The sequence below is a fragment of the Trachymyrmex septentrionalis genome, unplaced genomic scaffold (assembly GCF_001594115.1).
Source record: "Trachymyrmex septentrionalis isolate Tsep2-gDNA-1 unplaced genomic scaffold, Tsep1.0 scaffold76, whole genome shotgun sequence".
Classification (NCBI taxonomy): Eukaryota; Metazoa; Arthropoda; class Insecta; order Hymenoptera; family Formicidae; genus Trachymyrmex; species Trachymyrmex septentrionalis.
The window spans coordinates 175,046-197,528 of record NW_017305947.1 but is presented as its reverse complement, the minus strand read 5'-3'; the positions used below and the strand labels follow the sequence as shown (position 1 = coordinate 197,528).

The 22,483-nt window shown below is 35.4% G+C and overlaps 1 protein-coding gene across 1 annotated transcript in view; it reads right to left on the bottom strand.

The window, feature by feature from the left end:
• Positions 1-819: 819 nt before the first annotated feature.
• LOC108754087 overlaps positions 820-22,483 on the bottom strand; it is a 126,515-nt gene continuing 104,851 nt past the window's right edge. The window contains exon 3 of the mRNA XM_018496137.1: positions 820-1,196. Within this exon, the coding sequence (XP_018351639.1) occupies positions 820-1,196 (377 nt within the window). The remainder of the gene's footprint in view (positions 1,197-22,483) is intronic.

The window sequence follows — 22,483 nt, the reverse complement described above, 5'->3', positions numbered from 1 at the left end:
TACACACATTATAGAGAGATTTTGTGATCAATACGCAGATAATATATAAATATATCTGTATGACGGGTAATAATTAACATTACGTGTAAAAATTGAACAAACAAATGAATTATTCATAAAATATGGAAATGTATCAAAAGCATAGAAAACAGAAACTAGAAACTCGCGTCGAAATCACGCGAAATAAAAGATACATACCATAATTGAAGAGAAGGTAAAAAAAGCTAAAAAGGATTCTGTTTAGAAGATTCTGCTGTTATAGTTTGTGCTCAGAGGAAAATAGTGGAGCAACGATAAAAGCGCGAACTATGTAATGTTTATATGTGCAGTGAAAGAAATGTTTGATGGAATTAATTGGAATTCTGATTGAAAATGGAACCAGAAGATTTTAATTATCAATATAATCAAAATCTTCCGGGTTATCAATTCCACGTGAAATGTGTTTTTAACACAAATTTTCCAACTGTGTACAAAACTTGTACAATTGTCATCTTTATAGTTTTTATCATCGCTATACTGAAAGAAAAGATTGGCTGAATATGGCATAGCATTTTTTTAATTGGCTGCTGCTGCCCCAATTAAAAATGCCATACCATATTTTATCATCTAATTTGCTGCAGCAGCCAATCTTTTCTTTGTATGTCTATTTATCTGAGTGTAAAGACTCCCGTTATATATACTTCAAGTTAAATAGAAATATCGTCAATGTTGCGACAATAGGGTAAGTAAGCGTTAATGAAAGGCGAAGGACAATGGAAATGGGAGGAGAAATCGAAATTTGAGAGAGATCATCGCAAACAATAAGAATTATGTATGTATTTACATGTTGCGCGAGTAAAGATTCACCTCGAGATCCATGGTAGTGTGCCGTGAGGGCGGAGTGCCGTACTGGCCGTGTGGTGGCGGCAAATGATGCGGATGAAGGGGGTGCAGCTGCTGCGCCGCGTTGAATTGTTGATGATGAAGAGAGGGTTGATGATCGCCACCGAGGGTGTGCCTCCTCGGCTCGTCCCTCGAGCGGCCGCTCCCGGAGGAGCTACGGCCCCCCGAGCCACCCCCGCCGCTGCCGCCGCCGCCGGCGCCGACCCCCAAAACGCCACCGCCGCCTCCGCCACCGATGCCGCCGCCACCGCCAGACCGTCTGCCAGGTGTGAGTTCGTTCGAGCCGGGTTCAATCTCCCCTCTGATAGATCCGCCTGCAATCATACATGTTTCCTGTTGATAATATCGTCATTGACTCTCAAGCGACTGCTGTCGCCGATCAAGACAGTTTAGAAACGATAGAAAATTTTCACGGAACGAATTCGTCAAAACGTTCTTGACAAACAGATATTACAAAAATCAAGATGGTCTTGTACATCCAGAAAAAGGTTTCTCCGACAGAAATGTTTCTTCGTTGTACGGTTAAAGAAGAAATTTCTTTGATTTGTAAACGTCATTTCTTTGACTTAAACATTCTTTTTTTTAATCGACTAAAATTTATTTCATTTAAAAAATTCTTATTCATTTAATAAATTTCATTTGATTTTAAAAATAATGTTTAAATAAAAAGAAAATGACGTTCACAAATCGAAGAAATTTTTTCTTTAAAACCATATAGCGAAGAAACATTTCTTTAAATCGAAGAAACCTTTTCTCTGGGTGTAGGTATTTAGACTTAAATCTGAACATCGAGCAATTCAATGTTTAACATACTGCTTATGTGGTTATATATTTCTCGCAACAAATTTTTTACAATCACAAAAAGTAAGAAAAGAATCTCACAGAGAAATTGAGCTCTTGTGAAATCTATTCATAAACGGCCCCGATGAAGAATCGAAGTAAATAGCTCTGTAGGCCCAGCGACCCATTTGGCAGAAAGTGATCGCGACAAACCGAGAATAACGCCTTCGCGGAAGTGGCCGGAAATAGTCATCAGGTGATACGTGCGTGCGTATACACCGGGGGCGTGTTCTCGTTTTAATTATTCTTTCCCAACGTAGCTAGGGAAAAAGCAAGATTGCGTTTAAGTAATAACGCGCCAAAGGAATAATACTCAGAATAGTCACACTGATAAAAATGGAAAATGAGCAAACCAGAAATTTCTATCATTTTTATCGTATCAGAATTTTAATTATTTTAACTAGAATTATGGCAGACTCAACCAGAAAATTCTTGTCCATTTTCAACCAGAATTCCAATTAATGCAACCAGACTCTCTTTTTCCAGTGCAGGAAACCGGGATATCACAAAGATAGATAGACACCTCGCACGAGATTCAACGTTTATTTCTCTCGGACGTGCTTTTGCCTGGTCTCTTCTCGTTATGTTTCTTTGGATTGCTTGCGAAATAAACACGAGAAGAAAGAGAGAGGAAGAGAGAGAGAGAGAGAGAGAGAGAGAGAGAGAGAGAGAGAGAGGGGAGTTAACAGTTTCACAGCAAATACGGGTCATTTTCACGTCAGTAATTCCCGCGAAACGGGCGATAAGCTCGCGAAACGCCCGTTTATGTGAACACTCGGTGAACGTTCGCTTCCGGATTGCAAAAGCGTCACGTCACCTCGTTTGTCCGGCGTCGCTCTCGACTTGATTAAATACGAGCTCACCGACGACTACGGCCTCTCATCGTTCTCTCTAAATGAACGTGCTCTCTGGGTCACAATCAATTTCGGCGAGTCCTAGTCACGTGAGGCTTAACGATGGAGGAAAGTTCGAGCGTGGATTCCGTGCGGAAGGAACTTCGTGGGAAAATGGGGTCAATCCCCGTCAGGGTGGCGTAACCGGGTGGGCCGCTAGACGGCGTCGTCCTCCCAATTAATGACGAGGTTCGAATTCCGACGGATCTACAAGACCGATTCAACCATCCTGACAGCGCCATTCCTTGTCTGGATGATCGGACATTGCGCATTTCGGTGTTGTGCGGTAGCCGTTCCGGGCGAACGTCAAATCGCTAGCCGGCAAACGTTACACTATCAGATATCAAAGGAGAAATGGTAATCCTTTAAGTTAAGAAACGTTTCAAAATAAAAATAGCTTTGTAGCTTCAATAATAAATCAAGTATAAATAAATTAGCTACACGAGTCTCCGCGATTGTTAATAATATATTTGTAATTGTGACATAGTTTTAAAACAGAATATCTACATTATAATTGAAAGCATAACATGAAAAGAAAGTAGAGTTACAGAAATGATGCGTATTCACAATCCTCTAATTTTAATTTAAAAGTTGAAAAATGCTCTACTGAGAAGTTGCTAATTTTAAGATGTATTATTTTTCTATTAACATAGCGATGCCGTATCTGTATAATTATCATTTCGTTAGATTCGGAAACAATCGTCGATATGAGAATTTCGAATCGCAAGACGATAAAGTGGATTTATTGATAATTTAAAGACAATATTGGGTAACTCGATAAACAGAAAGCTACATACGTGCGCGAAAATTGGCTGTTGTATACAGCAAGACTGCATGTGTATTTTACAACAATAAGCTATGCCAGTTTCTGTAATGAAGGAGTTTACGCTTCGGGGCTCGACATCCATAATTGGCACAAATAAACTATAGTCTAGGAAACTACTTTGAAATTCCTAACAAGCATGTAGCACGAACGTAAATCGTATCGCGCAGTATTATAAGATAATTATCAAAACGAAAGATCACTCTTGACATTATCGCGTTAACCACAAAATATCATATCGCTAAATCTTCGCGTTTATTTTACAAGAAAAGCTTTTTAGCCGATTTTTATATTGAAATACATATAATTAGCTATTCAAAATTTCTTGAATTTTATTTCAATTCGCAGAAAAAAATTAATTGATTAAATATGTCCATTAATATTTTCTTCAATAGGTTGTTTTGTGTTTTACGATGTAACATTATCTCGGTTTTAACACGTGTCCGGCACCTATTAAAACGTCATCTGTCCATTTGCCCGACGACTTTTAAAATCAAAATACAGATATAGCACCACAAACAAAAAATTATCATCCATAAATATTCTGGAAAATTGTCGAGAAAAGTCATGTAAACGAGTAAAATTGGATGAAAAACTACAAAGAATATAATGTATGTATATATATATATATATATACACATATATATCGAAATATAAATTAATCTTTTATCGTTTTAAGCACCAAAAGTGTCTGAATTTCAATCTCAAATTTTTGTTAATAAATTAGAATTATACGTCAACTTCATCGAAATATTCAAATTTAATATTTGATACTTCTGATACATTAATATATTGATTCTGCAAATAAATATTACTTAACTTTTCATAAGAAAAATATAATATATTATATATTCTCTATTATTTGCACCAATGATTGAAATAACCTAATGTTAATTAATCAGCTTTCTATGGATTTAATCTAATCTTCTGTAAGAAGGCTAAAGCAGATCCTAGATTAGCCTACTTAAAGTAACTATTTGCTCTATTGTGTAGAGAGAGAGAGAGAGAGAGAGGGGGAGCAGGGGGGGGGAGAAAGAATAATCAAAAAAATTCATTCTATAATTTTTATGTCAGTAACTACCAAAGTAAAACTAAATTCAATATTTAACACTTTCAATATTTATACCAATAAAAAATATCATTTATAATATCATAAAAAACGTTAAATAAAATTAATTATATATAATAATATAACAACAAAAATTTTTTGACATACTGTTTGTACAGAATTAATCATTTTTCGCACTATAAAAAGTTATAATATTCGTTAAAAAATTAAACTTAATACGGGAAATTGACCTTAGTCTAATTTTTTGAATTCCCTCTAGTAATACAGCTATCTCATAAAAGCAAGTCTAAGTCGTAACTAAAATTCGAACGATCCGAGTTCTTACCAGGCCTACCCCTATAACGAATAAAATTGAATTTCCGCGTGTTTTGCTCCTTCGTCCCGGCGCTTATCGACCCTTCTTAATCTCCCTCGAAATCGCAAGTTGAATTTTTCTCGAAGCACCAATGTCGAGGCATCGATAATTTAATCCTTCTTTAATCTACAGTGGACCTCCGCAAGATTTTAACTCGAGATTTAATAGCGTAGTTATTCAATGTTGGAAATTGGAAAAAAAATTGCTACAGAAGATTCTCTTCGACATTCTTCGACATTCAATTATAGGATAGATCGGCTCCAATTTGAAAAAAATCTGCCAATAACATTCAGTCTTTTTACTTTGAAAATATTCTCTACTAACCCGCCGAAATAATTCCAATAAATTAACAAGCTTCTCGAGATCGCGTACGCTCGGGTCACCCCGTGTACATTGTGTATACACCCTATGTACATACACGTGCACGGCACGAGAGATGCGACACGTTATATACGAAGCCGGGAGGAGTACTGGCGATGATGACGACGGTATCCTCGTATGCGTTTATTTTCAGAAACCAACGTAGCCGTGCGCTGAGCGCGCGTGGTCGTCGAGAAATCTAATCTAACGCTCGGAAATTCGATAATCCACGGCCACAGATAAGATTCCGCGTACGTACGTGTATATATATATGTGTGTGTATGTGTGTGTGTACATACGACTGGCATACCTGTCTGGTCGCTTCTCTCATGTATCAGCGACATCCTGATTTCCCCGAACACTTGCATACAGTATACACACAAAGTAAAATAACTAACGTTCTCGATAACACATATCAAGTGGAACAACTAATGTACTCGATAAAACAAACACAGGCACAGGAACTGAAAGGAAAGAAAAGAAATAATAGAAAGAAAGCGACAAGCAAATGTAACAAAAATATTCACAATCAAACAATATAAATTTGATTGTATTTAAATCGTTATTCATTGTACTTGAAAGTTATTCATATTTTTTAGAAAACGTCTATATATTACACTCATTTGCTATAACGACATAACTAGAAAAACAAAGTTTTTCAGAAAATAAGTTTAAATGTTTCGAGTAATTGAAATTTTGTAATATTATCTTTAAAGTGCAACTTTAATAACTGATTGTAGAAGAATAAAAGTGTGCCGTTTCCCTCTTTCGCGTTAAACTTTTTGTTTGTTTTTCGCAAGCAACAAAAAAAAATATTTTAAAAGTTATATAAAAACAATTAACAATTTTAGTTTTATCTCCGTTATAACAATTTTATAATTATATCGTCGTTGTAAAGCAAATAAACGATATTCTTATTTGCATTTATTTATTAAATTAATCAAGAGATTATTCAATATAATATTTAATTATTCAATAATTTTACTGAAAAGCAAAACGATACTGCGATGGAAAGTCAAACACCATTTATCAGGGGAACTTTTAAATGTTATGTGTGCCGCTTGAAGATGGATATCGGAAATTATTTCACGGGTATATTATTTCGCTGGGCTGATTGATTTGGTAGGGGAGAGCTATCATCATAAGTATAGCTATAATATGACATGCAAATATCGTAAAACGCTCTGGTTATATCATCCCAGTGCGTTCATCCGGCGCGGATCTCTTTTCCGGTCGTGAGTAACCGAGAAAAACGACTTATTTGACCGACATCACTTCTTGATTTGTTAGCTACACCTATTTTGAGATAATAATTCTGGACTCATATTTTTAGAGTATTTTTATTATTAATTCCCCCTCTAGCCCCCTCTTCTTTCTCTCACCCTCTTCTCCCCTTCCATTTTCCTTTCCTGAAAAATTACTCATCTCTATCTTCTAACATTTTTTATCTTCAAACCCTCTTTCTTTTCTATAGGAATCCAATTTTCACAAGAACGTAATTTATGCGGTTGTTATAATTAATGCAAACTCGTCCTACTCCGAAGCTTATAGTGACGACCTTACGACGATGGCTGTACCGTCGGTGGGATACTTAGGGTTCTACGACCTCGTTTCTATCCGCTGCGTGCTCCGGCGTGCGAAAATAGATCAAATCGATATACCAATGGAGAAAATACACAGCTGGGAGCGATAATCGAAGCAGGCGGTGTAGAGAGTTTATACTTTGTTGTACCACGCCGCGCTGTGTTTTAAATAAATCAATAGTTACGTAAATGGGACCGCTGCTAGTTGCAGGCTAAACAATTTTCCCAAGTGAATACCAATATATCATCAATGTAGCAAACATATTTGCCATATTCCATGCACAATGTTGTTTTATTCTAATTACGTGATTACTTTCCATAAACGAAGATCGCGAGCGAAGGGGAACCATTTAGAACTAACACCTCCTGGCACTTCGATAAATACGAAAAAGATAAAGAAAAATAGATACGCAGCTCCGGAATACGTCGCTCTCGATTTGTTGAGAACATTAATAAACGCACAGCCGACGTGACTTATTAAAGAGAAGGAGCATAACGAGACTGTGAGTTATGCTCACGAATAGTATCAATTAAAGCATTCTGCTGCTCTGTAGAGCCTAACGAAGCAGGGCCTTCTGGTCGTGTGCCGTTGACGCGATAAACATCGATGCACATTCCTGGACGATTGTCCGGATGACCAATCGTGTGCGATTAAGATTGCATTATGCATGTGCCTCGGCGAGGCGATCGATTTCGATTGCTATGACAGGCCTGATTACCGGTGCCGCTGTCACGTGAAACGGCTCTTAAGTTCCTCGACCTCCGCGTGCCATCTGTTGCTCTCGGTGTTTTTGCATAATACCCCCCGACGCCGACGTTACGCCGGTGCACATTTCACAGGAAGAGACGTTTCGCTTCCGTGTAAAAGTACCGCGCTGACAGGAGCAACGAGTACACGCCGCGAATACACCGTATTTTGATTGCGCTCATTATCTTTAGATTTGTCCACACGCGTGGTCACGCCCAGAGAAAAGGTTGTCTGCGATTTAAAGAAATGTTTCTTTGCTGTACAGTTAAAGAAAAAAAATTTCTTTGATTTAAACATTATGTTTTAAAATCAAATAAAATTTATTTGATTTAAAGAAATTATGTTCAAAATCCAAGAAATCATTTGAACGTCATTTCTTAGATTTGAACATAATTTCTTTAAATCAAATAAATTTTATTTGATTAAAAAAAAAATTAATGTTTAAATCAAAGAAATTTTTTCACAAGTCAAAGAAATTTTTTCTTCAACCGTATGTGGCAAAGAAAATTTCTTTAAATCGAAGCAACCTTTACTCCGAGTGCGCAATTTGCGTTTAAACGATCGCTCTTTGACGACAGTTGAGATCATTCCCGCTTCAATCAAATGATTAGAAATTTATCATTGAGCAGATAAATAACTTCTAATTGGTTTTATCAACGTCAATGAACCTCAGTCATTTAGGCAATTCTACGTCTTTTACTATACTACTTTTACTATACACTCTAAAAAAAGTAACGGTGTCTATATAATTTTCACTGTGTTGCACAGAAAAAAAGAGCCTGGTTATAATTATATATTGAGTGAATTAATTTCGATCGAATGTTCAAGAAATATAACTAAACATAATTTCATCTTTACAAATATTTACCGATGTAATTCCGTTTAGTAATTATTACTAAATATTTGTAAAAGTAAGATTATGATTAATTACATTATCTAAACATTTGGTTGAAATTATTTCACTCGACATTCGGTAACTGTAGCTAGACATTTTGCAGTGTGGTGTTTATATTAATATTAATATGAAATGGATTTAACACCATGAGTTTGAAATCCACGCCGATATTTTTTAGTATGTATAATATTGATTCTATAGTACCACCAAATATAAATATAAATATATGTGTATAGACATATATGCGTGTCCCATTTTAAATAACGACATTGAATCTACGTTTCATGAAATCGGCGCGCATTTTTGCCTTTCGGTGAACGTAATAGACGCGTCTGGACATGGCAAAATCCCATGGATCGATCCGTATAACGGCTGGTCGTCGGACCACAGCTCATTGCATCGGTGAACAATGACGAAGACGATGCGGAAAACATGATCGTGAACCATAAACCGGGTGAGAAGATCGCTGAAAATGGGAATGGGTCACGAACGAAATCGGAGATGGAGGTCTATGGCGGAAGAGAAGAGATGAGTAGCCAAAAGAAGGACGTGAAACTGTGCGGTCTGCTCCATAATGACGACAATGAATCGGCGTCATGAGATCGTACGGATGCAAGCGTCACGTATTAATCTTCCCGACGAAAAGAGAACCGAAGCGAAAACGCGAAAGGTCAAAATTGGTGATGACGCGAACGAGACTAACTTCGACGATGCAAAAGGAAAAAATAAAAACGTTATTCAAACGTAGCGGCAATCTTTTTAAGGGAAATCTCTTAGAATTAAAAAAGAATTTTTTTTTACATTTATATATAATAAATACACGAGTGAGATAAATATGCGTGTAATATAAACAATATAAAGGGATATATGTATAAAATTGGAAATTATGTGATGTATCTTTATGTATATTATCAAGATTGGAAATGTTATTTCATAATGATAATGCACAGTTGAAAAATTTATGTTAAATTTGACACAGATGTTAGAAAATAATACAAATATTACAAAAAAACTAACATAAAAAACCATGGTATAATTTGTAAGCAATCATACTTTTTTATTAAAATTAACATTTATAATATGTTAAATTAACACATTTTATTAATTTATCTTAAAATTTATATTCAAAATAAAATATGATTTTTATGTTATTTGTTCACTTATTCATAAATTGTATTATTTTAACACTAAAAAATGTTAAATATCAATTCAACATAAAATATTCAATCACATTATATTAAATTAATATTTAGATATATTAAAAATTCAATATAAAAATGTTAACAAAAATGTGGATTTTAACACAAATACAACATGTTTTTTTAAGGTATACGTAATATGGATGATACAAATAAATAGAGGAGCGCCAAATACAATCGAGGTTGAATCTTGATGCCTAGTAATATTTCTACGTGAATTGTTAAATATACATATTAATTTTCAATTTTGTTCTACCAAGAATTATCACCAAGACATGTCGGCAACTAACGAGCTGCGACAGTGCCTCTCGGGATTTGCTGCGTTGTCTCCACGTTTCCATCTAATCTAACTTGCAGTTTCGTTCGGAAGCAACGGAGGCCGTTGGCGCGACAAAATCGATTTTGAAATCGGATGGGCTTTTTTCCCCGCGGGCGCGTGCAACGAAGAAGGATGTATAATAGCTTTGTAATCCAATCGTTTTCGCCGTCCGGTGGGCGAAGCGCGAAGTGATTTCGGCTATTTCAGGGACGGTACAAACACCCGTGAAAGTTTCAATCAAACCTACCGTCTCTATTTTGCATTATTCCTTTGTGCGCTGCTTTGTCATTGTATATCTCATAATTATTCTCTCAGTAATTAAGACAAAAGATTTTCTACGAATCTCAGGAAGAGAAAAAAATTAGGCCACACAGTTTTGTGATTATCAAATCATTAGCAACGTATATTTACAAAAAATTCTAAAGTGATAGTCCATTTTATTAAATATTATCTTATTAAATATCAAGAAGACTACTTGTTTATTTTAAATATAGGTAGCAAGTTAATGTTATTTATCGTTTTTTATTTTGCTGGTGCATCTCATCTTTTTGTGTATATCCCATTCAGTGTATTTCTATATGAACGCACTATAAAATTTAAATTTAAATTTAAATTTGAAACGATGGCAAATAACGTCAGCTTATTTTTAGAATAATAATTTCATAAACACACACAGAACTCTTTGCGGCCAAACTTTTTTATCACTCCGTAAATATAGCCAGTAATTATCTGTTCCTTCCTAAACTACAGGGTGTAAAAATTACCAGACTAAAGCTGCAACATAAAGACTTTCTTCTAAAACTTTCTTAAAATTAAAGAATATACAATTTAATTAAAATTTCTCTTTCTCTCTCTCTCTCTCTCTCCTTCCTTTCCTCTTTCTCTCTTTCACTCGTGCGAGAGAAAGCCTGACCCAATCCGATATTTATCACTTCGCAGCGTACAATCACTTCAGTTTCTGCCGGCATTTTGCCTCCGAGATCGAAATGCTCATAAATCCAGCGGATGTATTTGCGCGCGTACATACGCCGCGCGTCCCTACACCCGGCCGTTAAATCTCCGGACTAACCCGCAGAAAGTATCGTCCATCTCCTGTCAGAGCGAAAACACCGGCTCGATGGGACAATATCATTCCGGGCGTTCTTGGGCAGGGCGTTTATCGATTATCGTCAGCCAAAAATACGCGCGAAAGTGCGCTTCTGTACCGCCGTCCCGCTCTCTCCAACACTCGACTTCGTCGGCTTCAAGTGCCGTGTCTCGGAAGTATCGAGAATATATACGCGCGCATTTTTCTCTCCTACCACTCTTTTCCTTCCATCTCAACTCTTCTCCCTCGAGTGCCAGGCGTATTGGAAGTTTAATGGCAGATAGTGAAGAAAAAGGAAAAGGCAGGAATTGAAAAGCGTTGGGAATCTTACAGTTGGTAGTAAATACATCCCGTTACGCTGCTCTCAAGGTATACTTAAGTTTGGATTGAACACTAAACTAAAATTAGTCTCTTTCCCCGTGTTATATTTAATTTTCGTATTATATTTAAAATTTTATAGATAATCCATTTTTTTCTAAAATTATCTCTTAATTAAATTTTGTTTATTTTAGTAGAAGGTATTTTCTCCTAATTGAGTTTTTTTTTAATCTGCTTATCTTTAAACGGTTGATATATTTCTAAAAATTACGCTTAAAAAAATTAACTAAAACGCTCACAATTATCGAAAGTGGTGCAGCTGTCAGACAGCGAAAAGAATTTTAAACTGAATTAAAATATTAGATTTAACGTTTCTGTGGATTCTAATAATATTAAAGAGTCTAATAATATTAAAACTGCAAGGATATTTCTGGCTCGTACAAATTAAATAATGAATAAGGACAAACGTAATGAAAGAATTTATAGAAAATTGCATTACGTAATTTGCTGCTAAAAAAGTTTCCGGAAAATTTGCCATTTTTATTGGTGTGAATGAACTCGAGCGCGTAATACGTCTCGACGTGTAATCTTCGATTGGCTAAAGATACATCACGTTAAATTCAGTAATAATTCAGAAACCGCGTCTCTTCCCGTTGTGACAGAACCTGCCATGTGCTCTTTACAACAACTAAATTGCTTATAATTTGCATTTCTTATTACTTCACTGTACTCTTAATTTATAAGCTTTCTCGTGCATTTCGCGAATTAAAGACAAATTCAACGGGCATCTGCAATCCGTGAATCTACATTATTCTACATCTTTCACAAATATTTGAAGCTCAATTCAATTTCAGGCTTGAGATGGAGTGACATCGAATTCAGAGAACATTGCGATTTGAAAATCTTCGCGTTTAATCTGCATATTATATTTAATAATTCACTTTTTCAGAGTACATTATTTCAATTTTATTTATTTTGAGAAATAATATTTTCCAAGCAAATATTTTCGCCTCTCTCTATTTGTAACTACAATCACGAAAAATACCTATATACCTCTTCACACCATATTATTTCGTCACAAGTGCAATATACTGTAATATTATAACAATTTCTATTGCTTACAACTATCATAAAATGAACATATTGTTGTAACAAATTTTCGTTCAATCGAAACAATATTAAGAATATATGGATCATAACTCAAAGCTTTACAACAAATATAAAAATTTCATAGATTGTTCTATTATTACGTCTGACTGTCTGTGTAAAATTTGAACATAATTCTTTTATTAATTTAAAGGTTATTTAATTTTTTGTTTCTCTTCATTCTTATATGAAAACGCGTTTCGTATTTATTTGCAAATTTGATGAAAAAGTAGCATTACAAATTAAATTAAATTTTTTGTACATGCTAATAAAATTAAATATTTATGCAAAAGTTCAATTGGATTCATTTACTCAAATAAAAGTTATTTACCTACAAGCAAAATATGGTAATTGCGCAGCAATTAATGATATCTATGATAAAATTTGTTTACCAATATTAGTTGATTGACTATATAATTTTAGCTGATGTGTACAGCCGAAATATCCTTAATTAAGGAACACAACAATTAAGCAATATGTAAAAAGTATATATTATTATTATTATTAAATATACATATACACATGTATCTTTTATTAATAAAAATATATATCTTTATTATTACAAAAGCTATAAACAATAAAGCAAATAAAAGTTTTAAAGAAAATCATTTTTTGGAAAAAAGAGCCGAGTATGTCACATACCGAGAAGGATTGAAGGATTAATTATCTTATTCAGAAGTATTTTCGCTTACCGATTGCGGCGGTTTTTACATCGATTACACCACGCATCCCACAGGAAATTAATCGAAGAATTTGTTTCGCACGAGTTAACGTAACGACGTTCTGCGTAAATAAATCGATGGAGGAGCACACCCTTGCGTGCTCGATGAATCGACACTTTCACACACTGTTGCGTCGGTCTCGAGCTCGCGAAAGACTTTATACTCTTAAATTGTACGGCTTTCTCGCCTACAAGTTCAGTGAACGAAAGAGTCAAATGCGTGGCGCGCCTTAATTCCTCTTAATTGTCCGAAGTTGGTCGGTAACGCCAAACGACTGTCCTTCAGAACAAGCAAACAAATTATGCGCAAACCAGGCAGCATTATCTTCGAGATGACTACAATGTCTCAACAATCCGGAGTGCATAATTCTTAATAATAATTAAGAATTATATATTCTAATCCGTAATGACAATTACGATAAGATCGATTTGAGAAGAACAGACGCATATTAAAATTTCAAAGAACCAAGCCATCTTCGGCGATATCTAATTTATCGTTAAAAATTCACGGTTATACAAATTTAATCTTCAGATTTGTAATATTAGACCAAGCGCATTCAAATGACTAAATCGATAGTTTTACTAAAAATATTAAAATTATCAACATTTTTTACTAATAATCTATGACCACAGATAAACTTATTTAATTATATTCGAATTTCTGTTTCGAAGTCAAAGTCACTATCTTCAATACTCGCACAACATCGAGTAAATAATGGTGCGCGAATGAAAAGTCAGAGAGAGAGAGAGAAAAGGGATCGAAGCGGAGACGACGGAGATGGAGAACCGAAATCTTCAGAAAGGCGGAAATACGGCGAATCTATATTGGGGCGATGCAATTACTATTCTCTTAATTGCGTCCTTTAATTATGTACCGTCTATGTAACGCCATTACTGACTTGACGACGCGTATTTGTGCGTGCGTGTGCGCGGGCGCCATTCTGGCACCAAGCGAGTGCAGAGCGAAAAAATCTATACCACTTTCGTGCAACTTCGTACACACGCATAAAATCGGCTTGCGCGGGGGAGAGATCGCGTTGCTTGTGCGTGTATACGTGTATTATCGACTGCCTGGTCGTATCACGATAGTATCGTGCCGGGTGAATTCGGTCGGTGAGCTTCGACTTGAGGGTTTTTCAAGCTCCTTCGCTTAGAATTTTGTACGAAGGCGCGGTTCCCTCCAGCTACTACTTCGTATTTATCGCTATCTTTGAATCCTTTTGCCCCGATATTTCGTTTATTTTTTTTTCTTAGATTGAAGAAATCACATTTTCACAAATTAAAGTACGTGCGAGAGATTAACGTTTTCCGGATTTTTCTTGCTTTAAAATAACGAGAGAGAGAGCTACAAGAAATTTTAATTTTAAGAGGAGATTATAACACTAATGAAAATTGACGATATACATCGTGCCTGATTTTTTGACGTTACATAAAAGAAATTAAAACTGCGCGAGAGATTAACGTTTTCTGGATTTCTATTGCTTCCAAACTTCGAAAAGTGCGATAAAAAAATGACGAAGATTTTTCAAATGAAGAAATTATAACCCTAATAAAAGTTAATGATGCACGTCACGCCCGATTTTTTACGTTAGGTAAAAGAAATTGTATTTTCAGAAATTAAAGAACGCGCGAGACATTAGTGATACACGTCACGTCCGATTTTTAGTTCTTCTCTTTTAATTGGCCCCATTTCTACACTCAAGAGCAATGCGGCCAGTGACATAAAACACTAAATGGAATATAAATGTGCGAGTTAAATTCGGCAGAAACTTTCAACAATTAGAGATAACGCAATATTCAGACTGTAGCAAGAACATGTCCGTCCCGGCCGAGTCAACCAACGAAACTGTCTGATTTTTTTACATCAGGTGGAATAAATTATATTTCGAAAAATTAAACTTTCAGATAATAAATTGAATTTTCGGAAGTTAAAATTCAGAGCGAGGGAATAATTTAGTTTTTCGGATTTCTATAATTTTCGAACTTGAAACCTCTGATAAGAAAGCATCATGAACAAATTTAATCGAAGGAACATAACGTTATATGATAAAAATTAAATATTGACGCATATATGCTGGAGAGACTTAAGATAACAAAACTTATAATTTTGAATATGCAAATAATTGTCTTTGGGCAAATTTTCCAAATCTCAATCACCCTAAGGAATACGCCGTTGTTTCGAACAATCGAAAGTAAAGCAAAAGTAGTTTATGTTAAACGCCAGCACATGCTGGAGATGACAACTTCGCGAATATTTTCGGGTTACAAAAGGTAAAAAAGTATTGTATGGGAGCACGTGCGTGTAAGTAGTTTCTTGACACGAAAGCATGTAAGATACAAGTCAAACTACGGAACGGAAGCTACAGAACTTTTTAAGTTTCTTAAAGTGCGCGTTACTTTCTTCCAGTTTGTCTTTCGAACAGTCGTGCCACCTTGATATTGACTTGCAGAAAGGAAGCTGATTTTTATATCTCCAATTTGTAGTACATATATGCGGTTCACATACACAGTAGTAGCTAGCGAGAAATTTCAAAGAGAAACGATTTAACTAAATGACATATTGCGAAGCGGTAAAATGCACACAGGAAAAATGCAATTTCACAAAAATTTCATGGCAATGTATACGTATACGAACAGAAAAAGGGTCACCTGTTACAAAGCCACAATAATAAAAAGAGAATAAAATAGGAAGTTGCTTTTTCGCGTCTCTCGGGCGCAGTAATATCCAAAATAGAATGTGAGGTGTAACAAAACGTGACGTGCAACGATGCGTTTATGTCGAATTTTGGTCGTGCATAAACAGGGTGTTCAAAAAAAAACCATTCAACATTTACATGTTAGATTATACATACCATACTGAGTAAAAAGTCTTAGTGAACGTAGATTCGTCAACTTGAATCGTCAAAGACTCAACTGTTTCTAAAATATAAACAATTTTCTTATGTTAGTATCATAACTGATTTATTGGCTTCTACGTGTCGTATGTCTAAACGACATGAAGATTTATCTCAATGCTTACAAACTGCGTTCTGAATGCTCTGATTCAATTTCCACTTTATAATGAAAAATTTCACCGGGAATCAGTAAGTTGATATTAATCATTTCGATTGGATTGAACATCATGAGAGATAATCTCATTAAACTTGTTCGGCCAAATAGACTATCATTGCTACTTATTGTAATTTTTCTCTTTTCACATATGCAACACATAGAAGAGATAATAAGTCAGTTATGATGCTCAAACGTACAAAATTGTTTATATCTCAGAAACGATTGAGCTTCCGATCTATATTCACTAAGGCTTTTTTACTTAGTAAGTGTGAACTATTTATCACATAAATGCTGAATACTTATTTTGTAAACTCTATACAAGAGACAGCACGATTCGCGAAGAAAAAGTTACGCCATTTGTTCGTATGCAGAAAAAAGTTTTTACAAACGAGATAAATATATTTATATTCGGGCGTTGAAATGATTTGTCGATTAACGCCGAGAAGCGATGCTAATTCAACGTCGATCAGCCAATTATTTCTGGCTGCAAAACAAAGATTCCGAGTGCAAAAAGTGTAAGCAGTGCAGACCTATACCGATATAATTTGGCGTCATAATTCAAATAAAAAAAAAAAAAGGACTTATTTGGTTTCTTTCTAAGAAACCCTTCGATTAATCGCGTTCATTTTACGATCACTCTGTCCAAAATTCCACACAACCGGCACGATGTGTTGCGTTTAATCTATTTCGTAATGCATGGCGAGTAACGAATTAGAAATGTGCACGCTCACGTCGAGAACTCTCATCGTTCACACATCCGTGAATTCCGGGCGGATTATGGGATAGCAAATGTTCATCTATTAATCCTGGGCGAGCGTTATACGCGATGTAGATTTCTGCGTCGGACGCAGGAACGTTATTTTGACACGCGTTGTTAAAGCCACACTCCACATCACACGAATCCGCGTCGCGCACCAAGTGTATCTCTATGAATATCTCCCAGTTCGCCTTCCCTACGTAAAACGCGAATAACCACCACGACGCCAACGAGATATTTATTAGCTAAATTTCCCGCGAGTATCTTACTAAAATGATGGCGCGAGCGTGTATATATACATATATCTCACGCGCGGAAACGTAACGCACGTTGGTATCGACATATCGATTTTACGCCGGAAGACTCCGACAAAAGGGGAATCGGCTTCAGTCAAACGAGAACTACTCCACTCCGTCTTCATGAAATATCGTTTGAATATGAATGGAGTCGAAGTCGGGCGTCGCCGAGGCTCCGAACTACGCAGGAAGAGCCTCGTACGCCACGCTCGAAGCTCATCATCGATTCCGACTTACGGTTCCGATGCAACAGAGGAAGGGTCTGTCCGATCATCGATCAGCCTCGATCCGAGATCGATTCGTGACTCGCCTTTATAAGCTTGCCGTCAAAGCTCATTACAGATGGACGGAAAAAGCAACGATATTAACTCTCCGATTCTTTATGACTGTTTCCTTTCAATCATATCGGCCTTATCAATTAAACTGTCGGTCTTACGCGACATTAAATTGTGATATTATTCTAAGAAACGAGAAAAAAGTTAGATTAAAGAGAAATGTAAGATCTGTTTGAATTTGGGCAAATATATTGTACATCTCTTCTTGTACATTTCTTCAAATTCAAGGAAAAGCATTGCGACGGCAACTATAAAAATATAATAACTATAGATTTTTCATGTAGAATTAATGTACATAGCAAAATGTACATTGAACAGACTATTTTATAGGCGCAATTATAAAATGATTTACTCAACTACATATATCCAGTAGACACCAACTAAAAATGACATAACATGAATGTTGTAATTTCACATTTAACAAAGTAACTGTCACGTACAATGTTACATTACATTTATACTGTCGAATTTTAACTCCTAACCAATATTATGTTATTGTTATAGTTGGGTGTTTACTGGGTAAATATAAATTTAATACTAGGTATTAGAATAATATCTAATATTAAACATAATAGAATATATAATGTAGGTATTAGATATAGGCAAATCTCGCCATATTTGTATTGATATAATCTTATATATGTATAATTAATAAACACAGTTAATAAATTAATACATAGTTGAAATTTACACTCATACTTTTTAGAGTGCAGAATTACTGTACCTACGCATAGTTCAATAAATTATTACATAGTTTCAATAAAATAGTTTTATTCAAATGTATACGTATTAATTCTACACTCTAAAAAAAGTATGGATGTTAATATAACACTGTGAGTGTTAAATATAATTCCCACCACGTTAGTGATCGATATAAATTACATAGTGTGAATTTAACAGAATAAGTTGTAAATTATGTTAAATCCACATCCATGATGTTAAATCCAATGAGAATTAATAAATAAATACCGCATGTGTGTGTGTGGTGTTAAATCCACACTTACATTTTTTAGAGTATACATAGAAAACTTGTAGTTGTCACCTTTATAATTGCTATCACCATGTTTTTTTCTCCGACAAGTGCAGATATTTTCTTACGATTGCATAAAAATTAGTAATTCACTGTTGATCGTTCGTCCATTTTTAATTCTTGTTTGCTCGAAGAGATCGTATAAAAAGTAACGTCTTAGATACAAGGAAGATCTATTTCTGCACCGCACGGTATGCGAACGATGACGCAGAGTTGGTTTTGGAGTTCTGCGAAAGTGAGAGTTTATCGCCATAATATAATTGGCGCAAAAGTATATTTCAAACAAACTATTACTCCAAATTTATGTATGCGCACATATTTTCCAACACAAATTGAAATTTTTCACAATAATTTCATAATAATTCATAAAAACGTTTTGCCTAAGGCCGGGCCTGCTAAAACCAACTATATACCACTATGAATAGCTGCCCTGTTATTAGCTCGATTATGTATTATATTTACCATCTGCTTAATGAGCTATAATCGGCCGATTCTCGGAACACGTGAGCTGCATGTAAAAGACAGATGTTTCGGAAAGGGTATCAAAGATGTGATAAGCCGATATCGCATATCCGGGATTGTTTCTACCGCAATCTATAATGCACTCCCCCCCCCCCCCCCCACCGTTCCCGCGTCGAGTCGGTGACACAAACATTTTGCGACGCGTGCAACGATCGGAGTACAATTAGAGCGTCTGCTTTTACTACTTCAATTCCGTATTCTATCCGCTTTAATCTCGTCGCGCATCAACGATCCAGCCGAACGCAATGAGATATTTACCGAAGAGGAGCAATAATCCAGTCGCGCGACGCGGCGTGCCATCCGAACACGATACGGCACGCGTAATAAAGCTCGCGATATACGTGTAATAACATTACCGATTTGTATGTCTGCCTTTGAGCGATAACATATCGATTCGCGTCGTACATACATCGTGTGGCTGCAGCGTTCGGCACTCGATTAAGTTAGGCAACTGAAAATCGTTACTTCATAAGCGAGATTTTCGTGGAAAATATGATAAATTCGAGAAAGATATTTATGTCGAAATATAAAATCTGTCATTTCACATGTATTCAGTTTCCTTTTTAAAAACCACTCGCATTCTCGATGTCCCTATTTTCCTCTTAAAAAAAGAGAGAACGTTTGCTTCTTTGATCGCGTATTCATTCGCAGTAGAGAAAAACATTTGGTATTGAGACCAGTCTTTGTTAATATTTTTGTGTTGAATTTTCAACAATTTCGTGAGTGATAATTTAACATAATGTGATTTATGTTATTTGAATATTTTGTGTTAAATTGATACGTAATATTTTTCGTACTAAAATAACACAATTTATGAATAAGTGAACAAATAACATAAAAATAATGTAACTTTAAAATATAAATTCTAAATTATATGAATAAAACATGAATATACGTGTCAATTTTATGTATTATAAATTTTACTAAAAAAATATATTTTTACACAATTTGTTTTCAAGTTGTATCTATTACTTTCTAATATATTCATCTTTTGTTAAATTAAGATAGCAAAACAGAAAAGGGTTTATACTTGTAGAAGTCAGGCACGGAGAAGTCAATGTGCCGATTTAAAATCAAATGTAATGAGTTTAATGAAAATAAAAAAGTATTATGTCTTTCAATTTTGACCCGTCTTCAGATCGTAAATAGTACATGTGGATTGAAGAAGAATTAAATAAAGATAGTTCGTTAGTTCAAATTATAATAAGTCTAACACAAAAATTTGGATGGACCGTTTAAGACACACAGAATAACTACACAATAACTACGTTATTATACGTTAGTATAATTCAGAAGTTTTCTCGTGTAATATAATGTACATTTTAATCAAATCAAAGTAAGGCTTTCGGACGTATTACTGCTTAATTATTTTCGCACACACAATTAGACAGACAATGTCTCTCTAACGTTAGCTAATACGAAGAAAAATTTATTCTATAGCTCGCTACAGTCTATATGACGTGTCAACGATCCCTGTAGATCAATGACGTCTCTTGAAAAGAAAATAAACAGAGTGTCACAGAAAAGAAAGTTTCTTTGCTAAGCGGAGTAAATAAAGTTTTAAAATTCTACGAGTTTATTAATATTAAACGCGATCTCTTGTCTTGGCTTTCTCAAAGTATATCGTCGTCAATATCGCGGTGTCTATTCATTTCACAAAACTTATTAGCATGACAAAAATATCAACAAATAACGAATACCGTTGACTTTTGCTTCGTGACTTTTTGCAGAATATTACACATATGTAATAAACGCATTCGTGCAGTTTATCGATTCGGAACTATCGCGAACGTTAAATAATTTTGTCTAAAGTAAATTTCGACATTTATTTCTGATTAAAACAAGTACAAATATTTACTCCATTAAAATTTTCTAACAGTTATTTATAAACGTTTTTTTAATTAACAATTGATATAATATTGTAAAATGTGACAAAAGTATTTTTTATCCCGACAATCGTAAAATATATTTTTTATATTCGCGCATGTCAATTCTTGAAATATCACGTTGACACAAAACGTGATATTTTTCACATATAAAATATCTTCGTATTATAATATGTTTAAAATACGTATAGAATATATATAAATTGAAGTGCGAGATTTTATTCTGTCATTCAGTATTATGCAAAAATATGGAATAATTTCAATGGTGAATAGATGAAAGTAATTATCGTTAGGAAAGATTAAAGAGAACAGAATCTATTGATATCATTCATTCACGTCTCATTTACATTTTTCGTTTATTAAATATGTTAATACTGATATTAAAAATATGCACAAAGTATATATATAAATTAAAATGCAAGATTCTATTCTGTCATTCAACGTGATACAAAAGTATGGAATAATTTCAATGATGAAAGGCTGAAGATAATTATTACTAGAAAATATTAGATAAAGTCATTACTCCATCAACGCCATTCATTCACGTCTCATTCAAATGTGTTTCATATATTAAATATATTAATGCATAAAATAAACGTGCAAGATCCCATTCCGTTATTCGATATCACGCAAAAGTAATATGAAATGATAAAAATAATAATAGCTAAGAAGGATTATACCGGATAGAAATTCTACACTACTTCATTCACGTCTCATTCGCAGAAAACACACCGTTAAAAAAGTATACACGTTTCCAGGGACAATTTCCGCGACTCAAGACTCTCGCAGACTACTCCGGTTAGTCATAATATTGCGTAATCCTTCCGTTCGAAGACGCAGCTGTTAAGAAATTCCAAAAGAATTCTTCGCGTCGTAATCACCCCGCTTTAAAGACTTTACGCGCACTGTGTCACGTCTCTCTCGTTTACTTACATTGCGTCTGGAGTCAATGCACCCTCTCTCTCCCTCTCTCCTCCCACTCGCTCACTCTTTCTCTCTTTCCACCTCAGGCAGGCGACGAGACGTTCCTGTCCGCAAGCGTCGATTCGTGCGCGGATTTCCGGAGCCGGGGAGAACGCGCGACGAAATAAGGAGACGCGACGAGGAGGTCGCAGACGAGAGATCGACGACTCTACGGCGTGCGTCTGGCCCGATGGGGCTTTATTCACTTCACCGCGGGCGAGCCGGTCGTCTCCGGCGACTCTCCGCGAGAGTAATCCGTCGCCACCGACGCCACCACCGCCGCCGCCACCGCCGTCGCCGCCGCCACGACGCACACTACGGACGTATTGTGTCTCGCGCGCGTGTACCACCGCCCGTGGCTCCGCTTAACAAAAGGAAAAAAAAGAGAACGAAGAAACCACCACC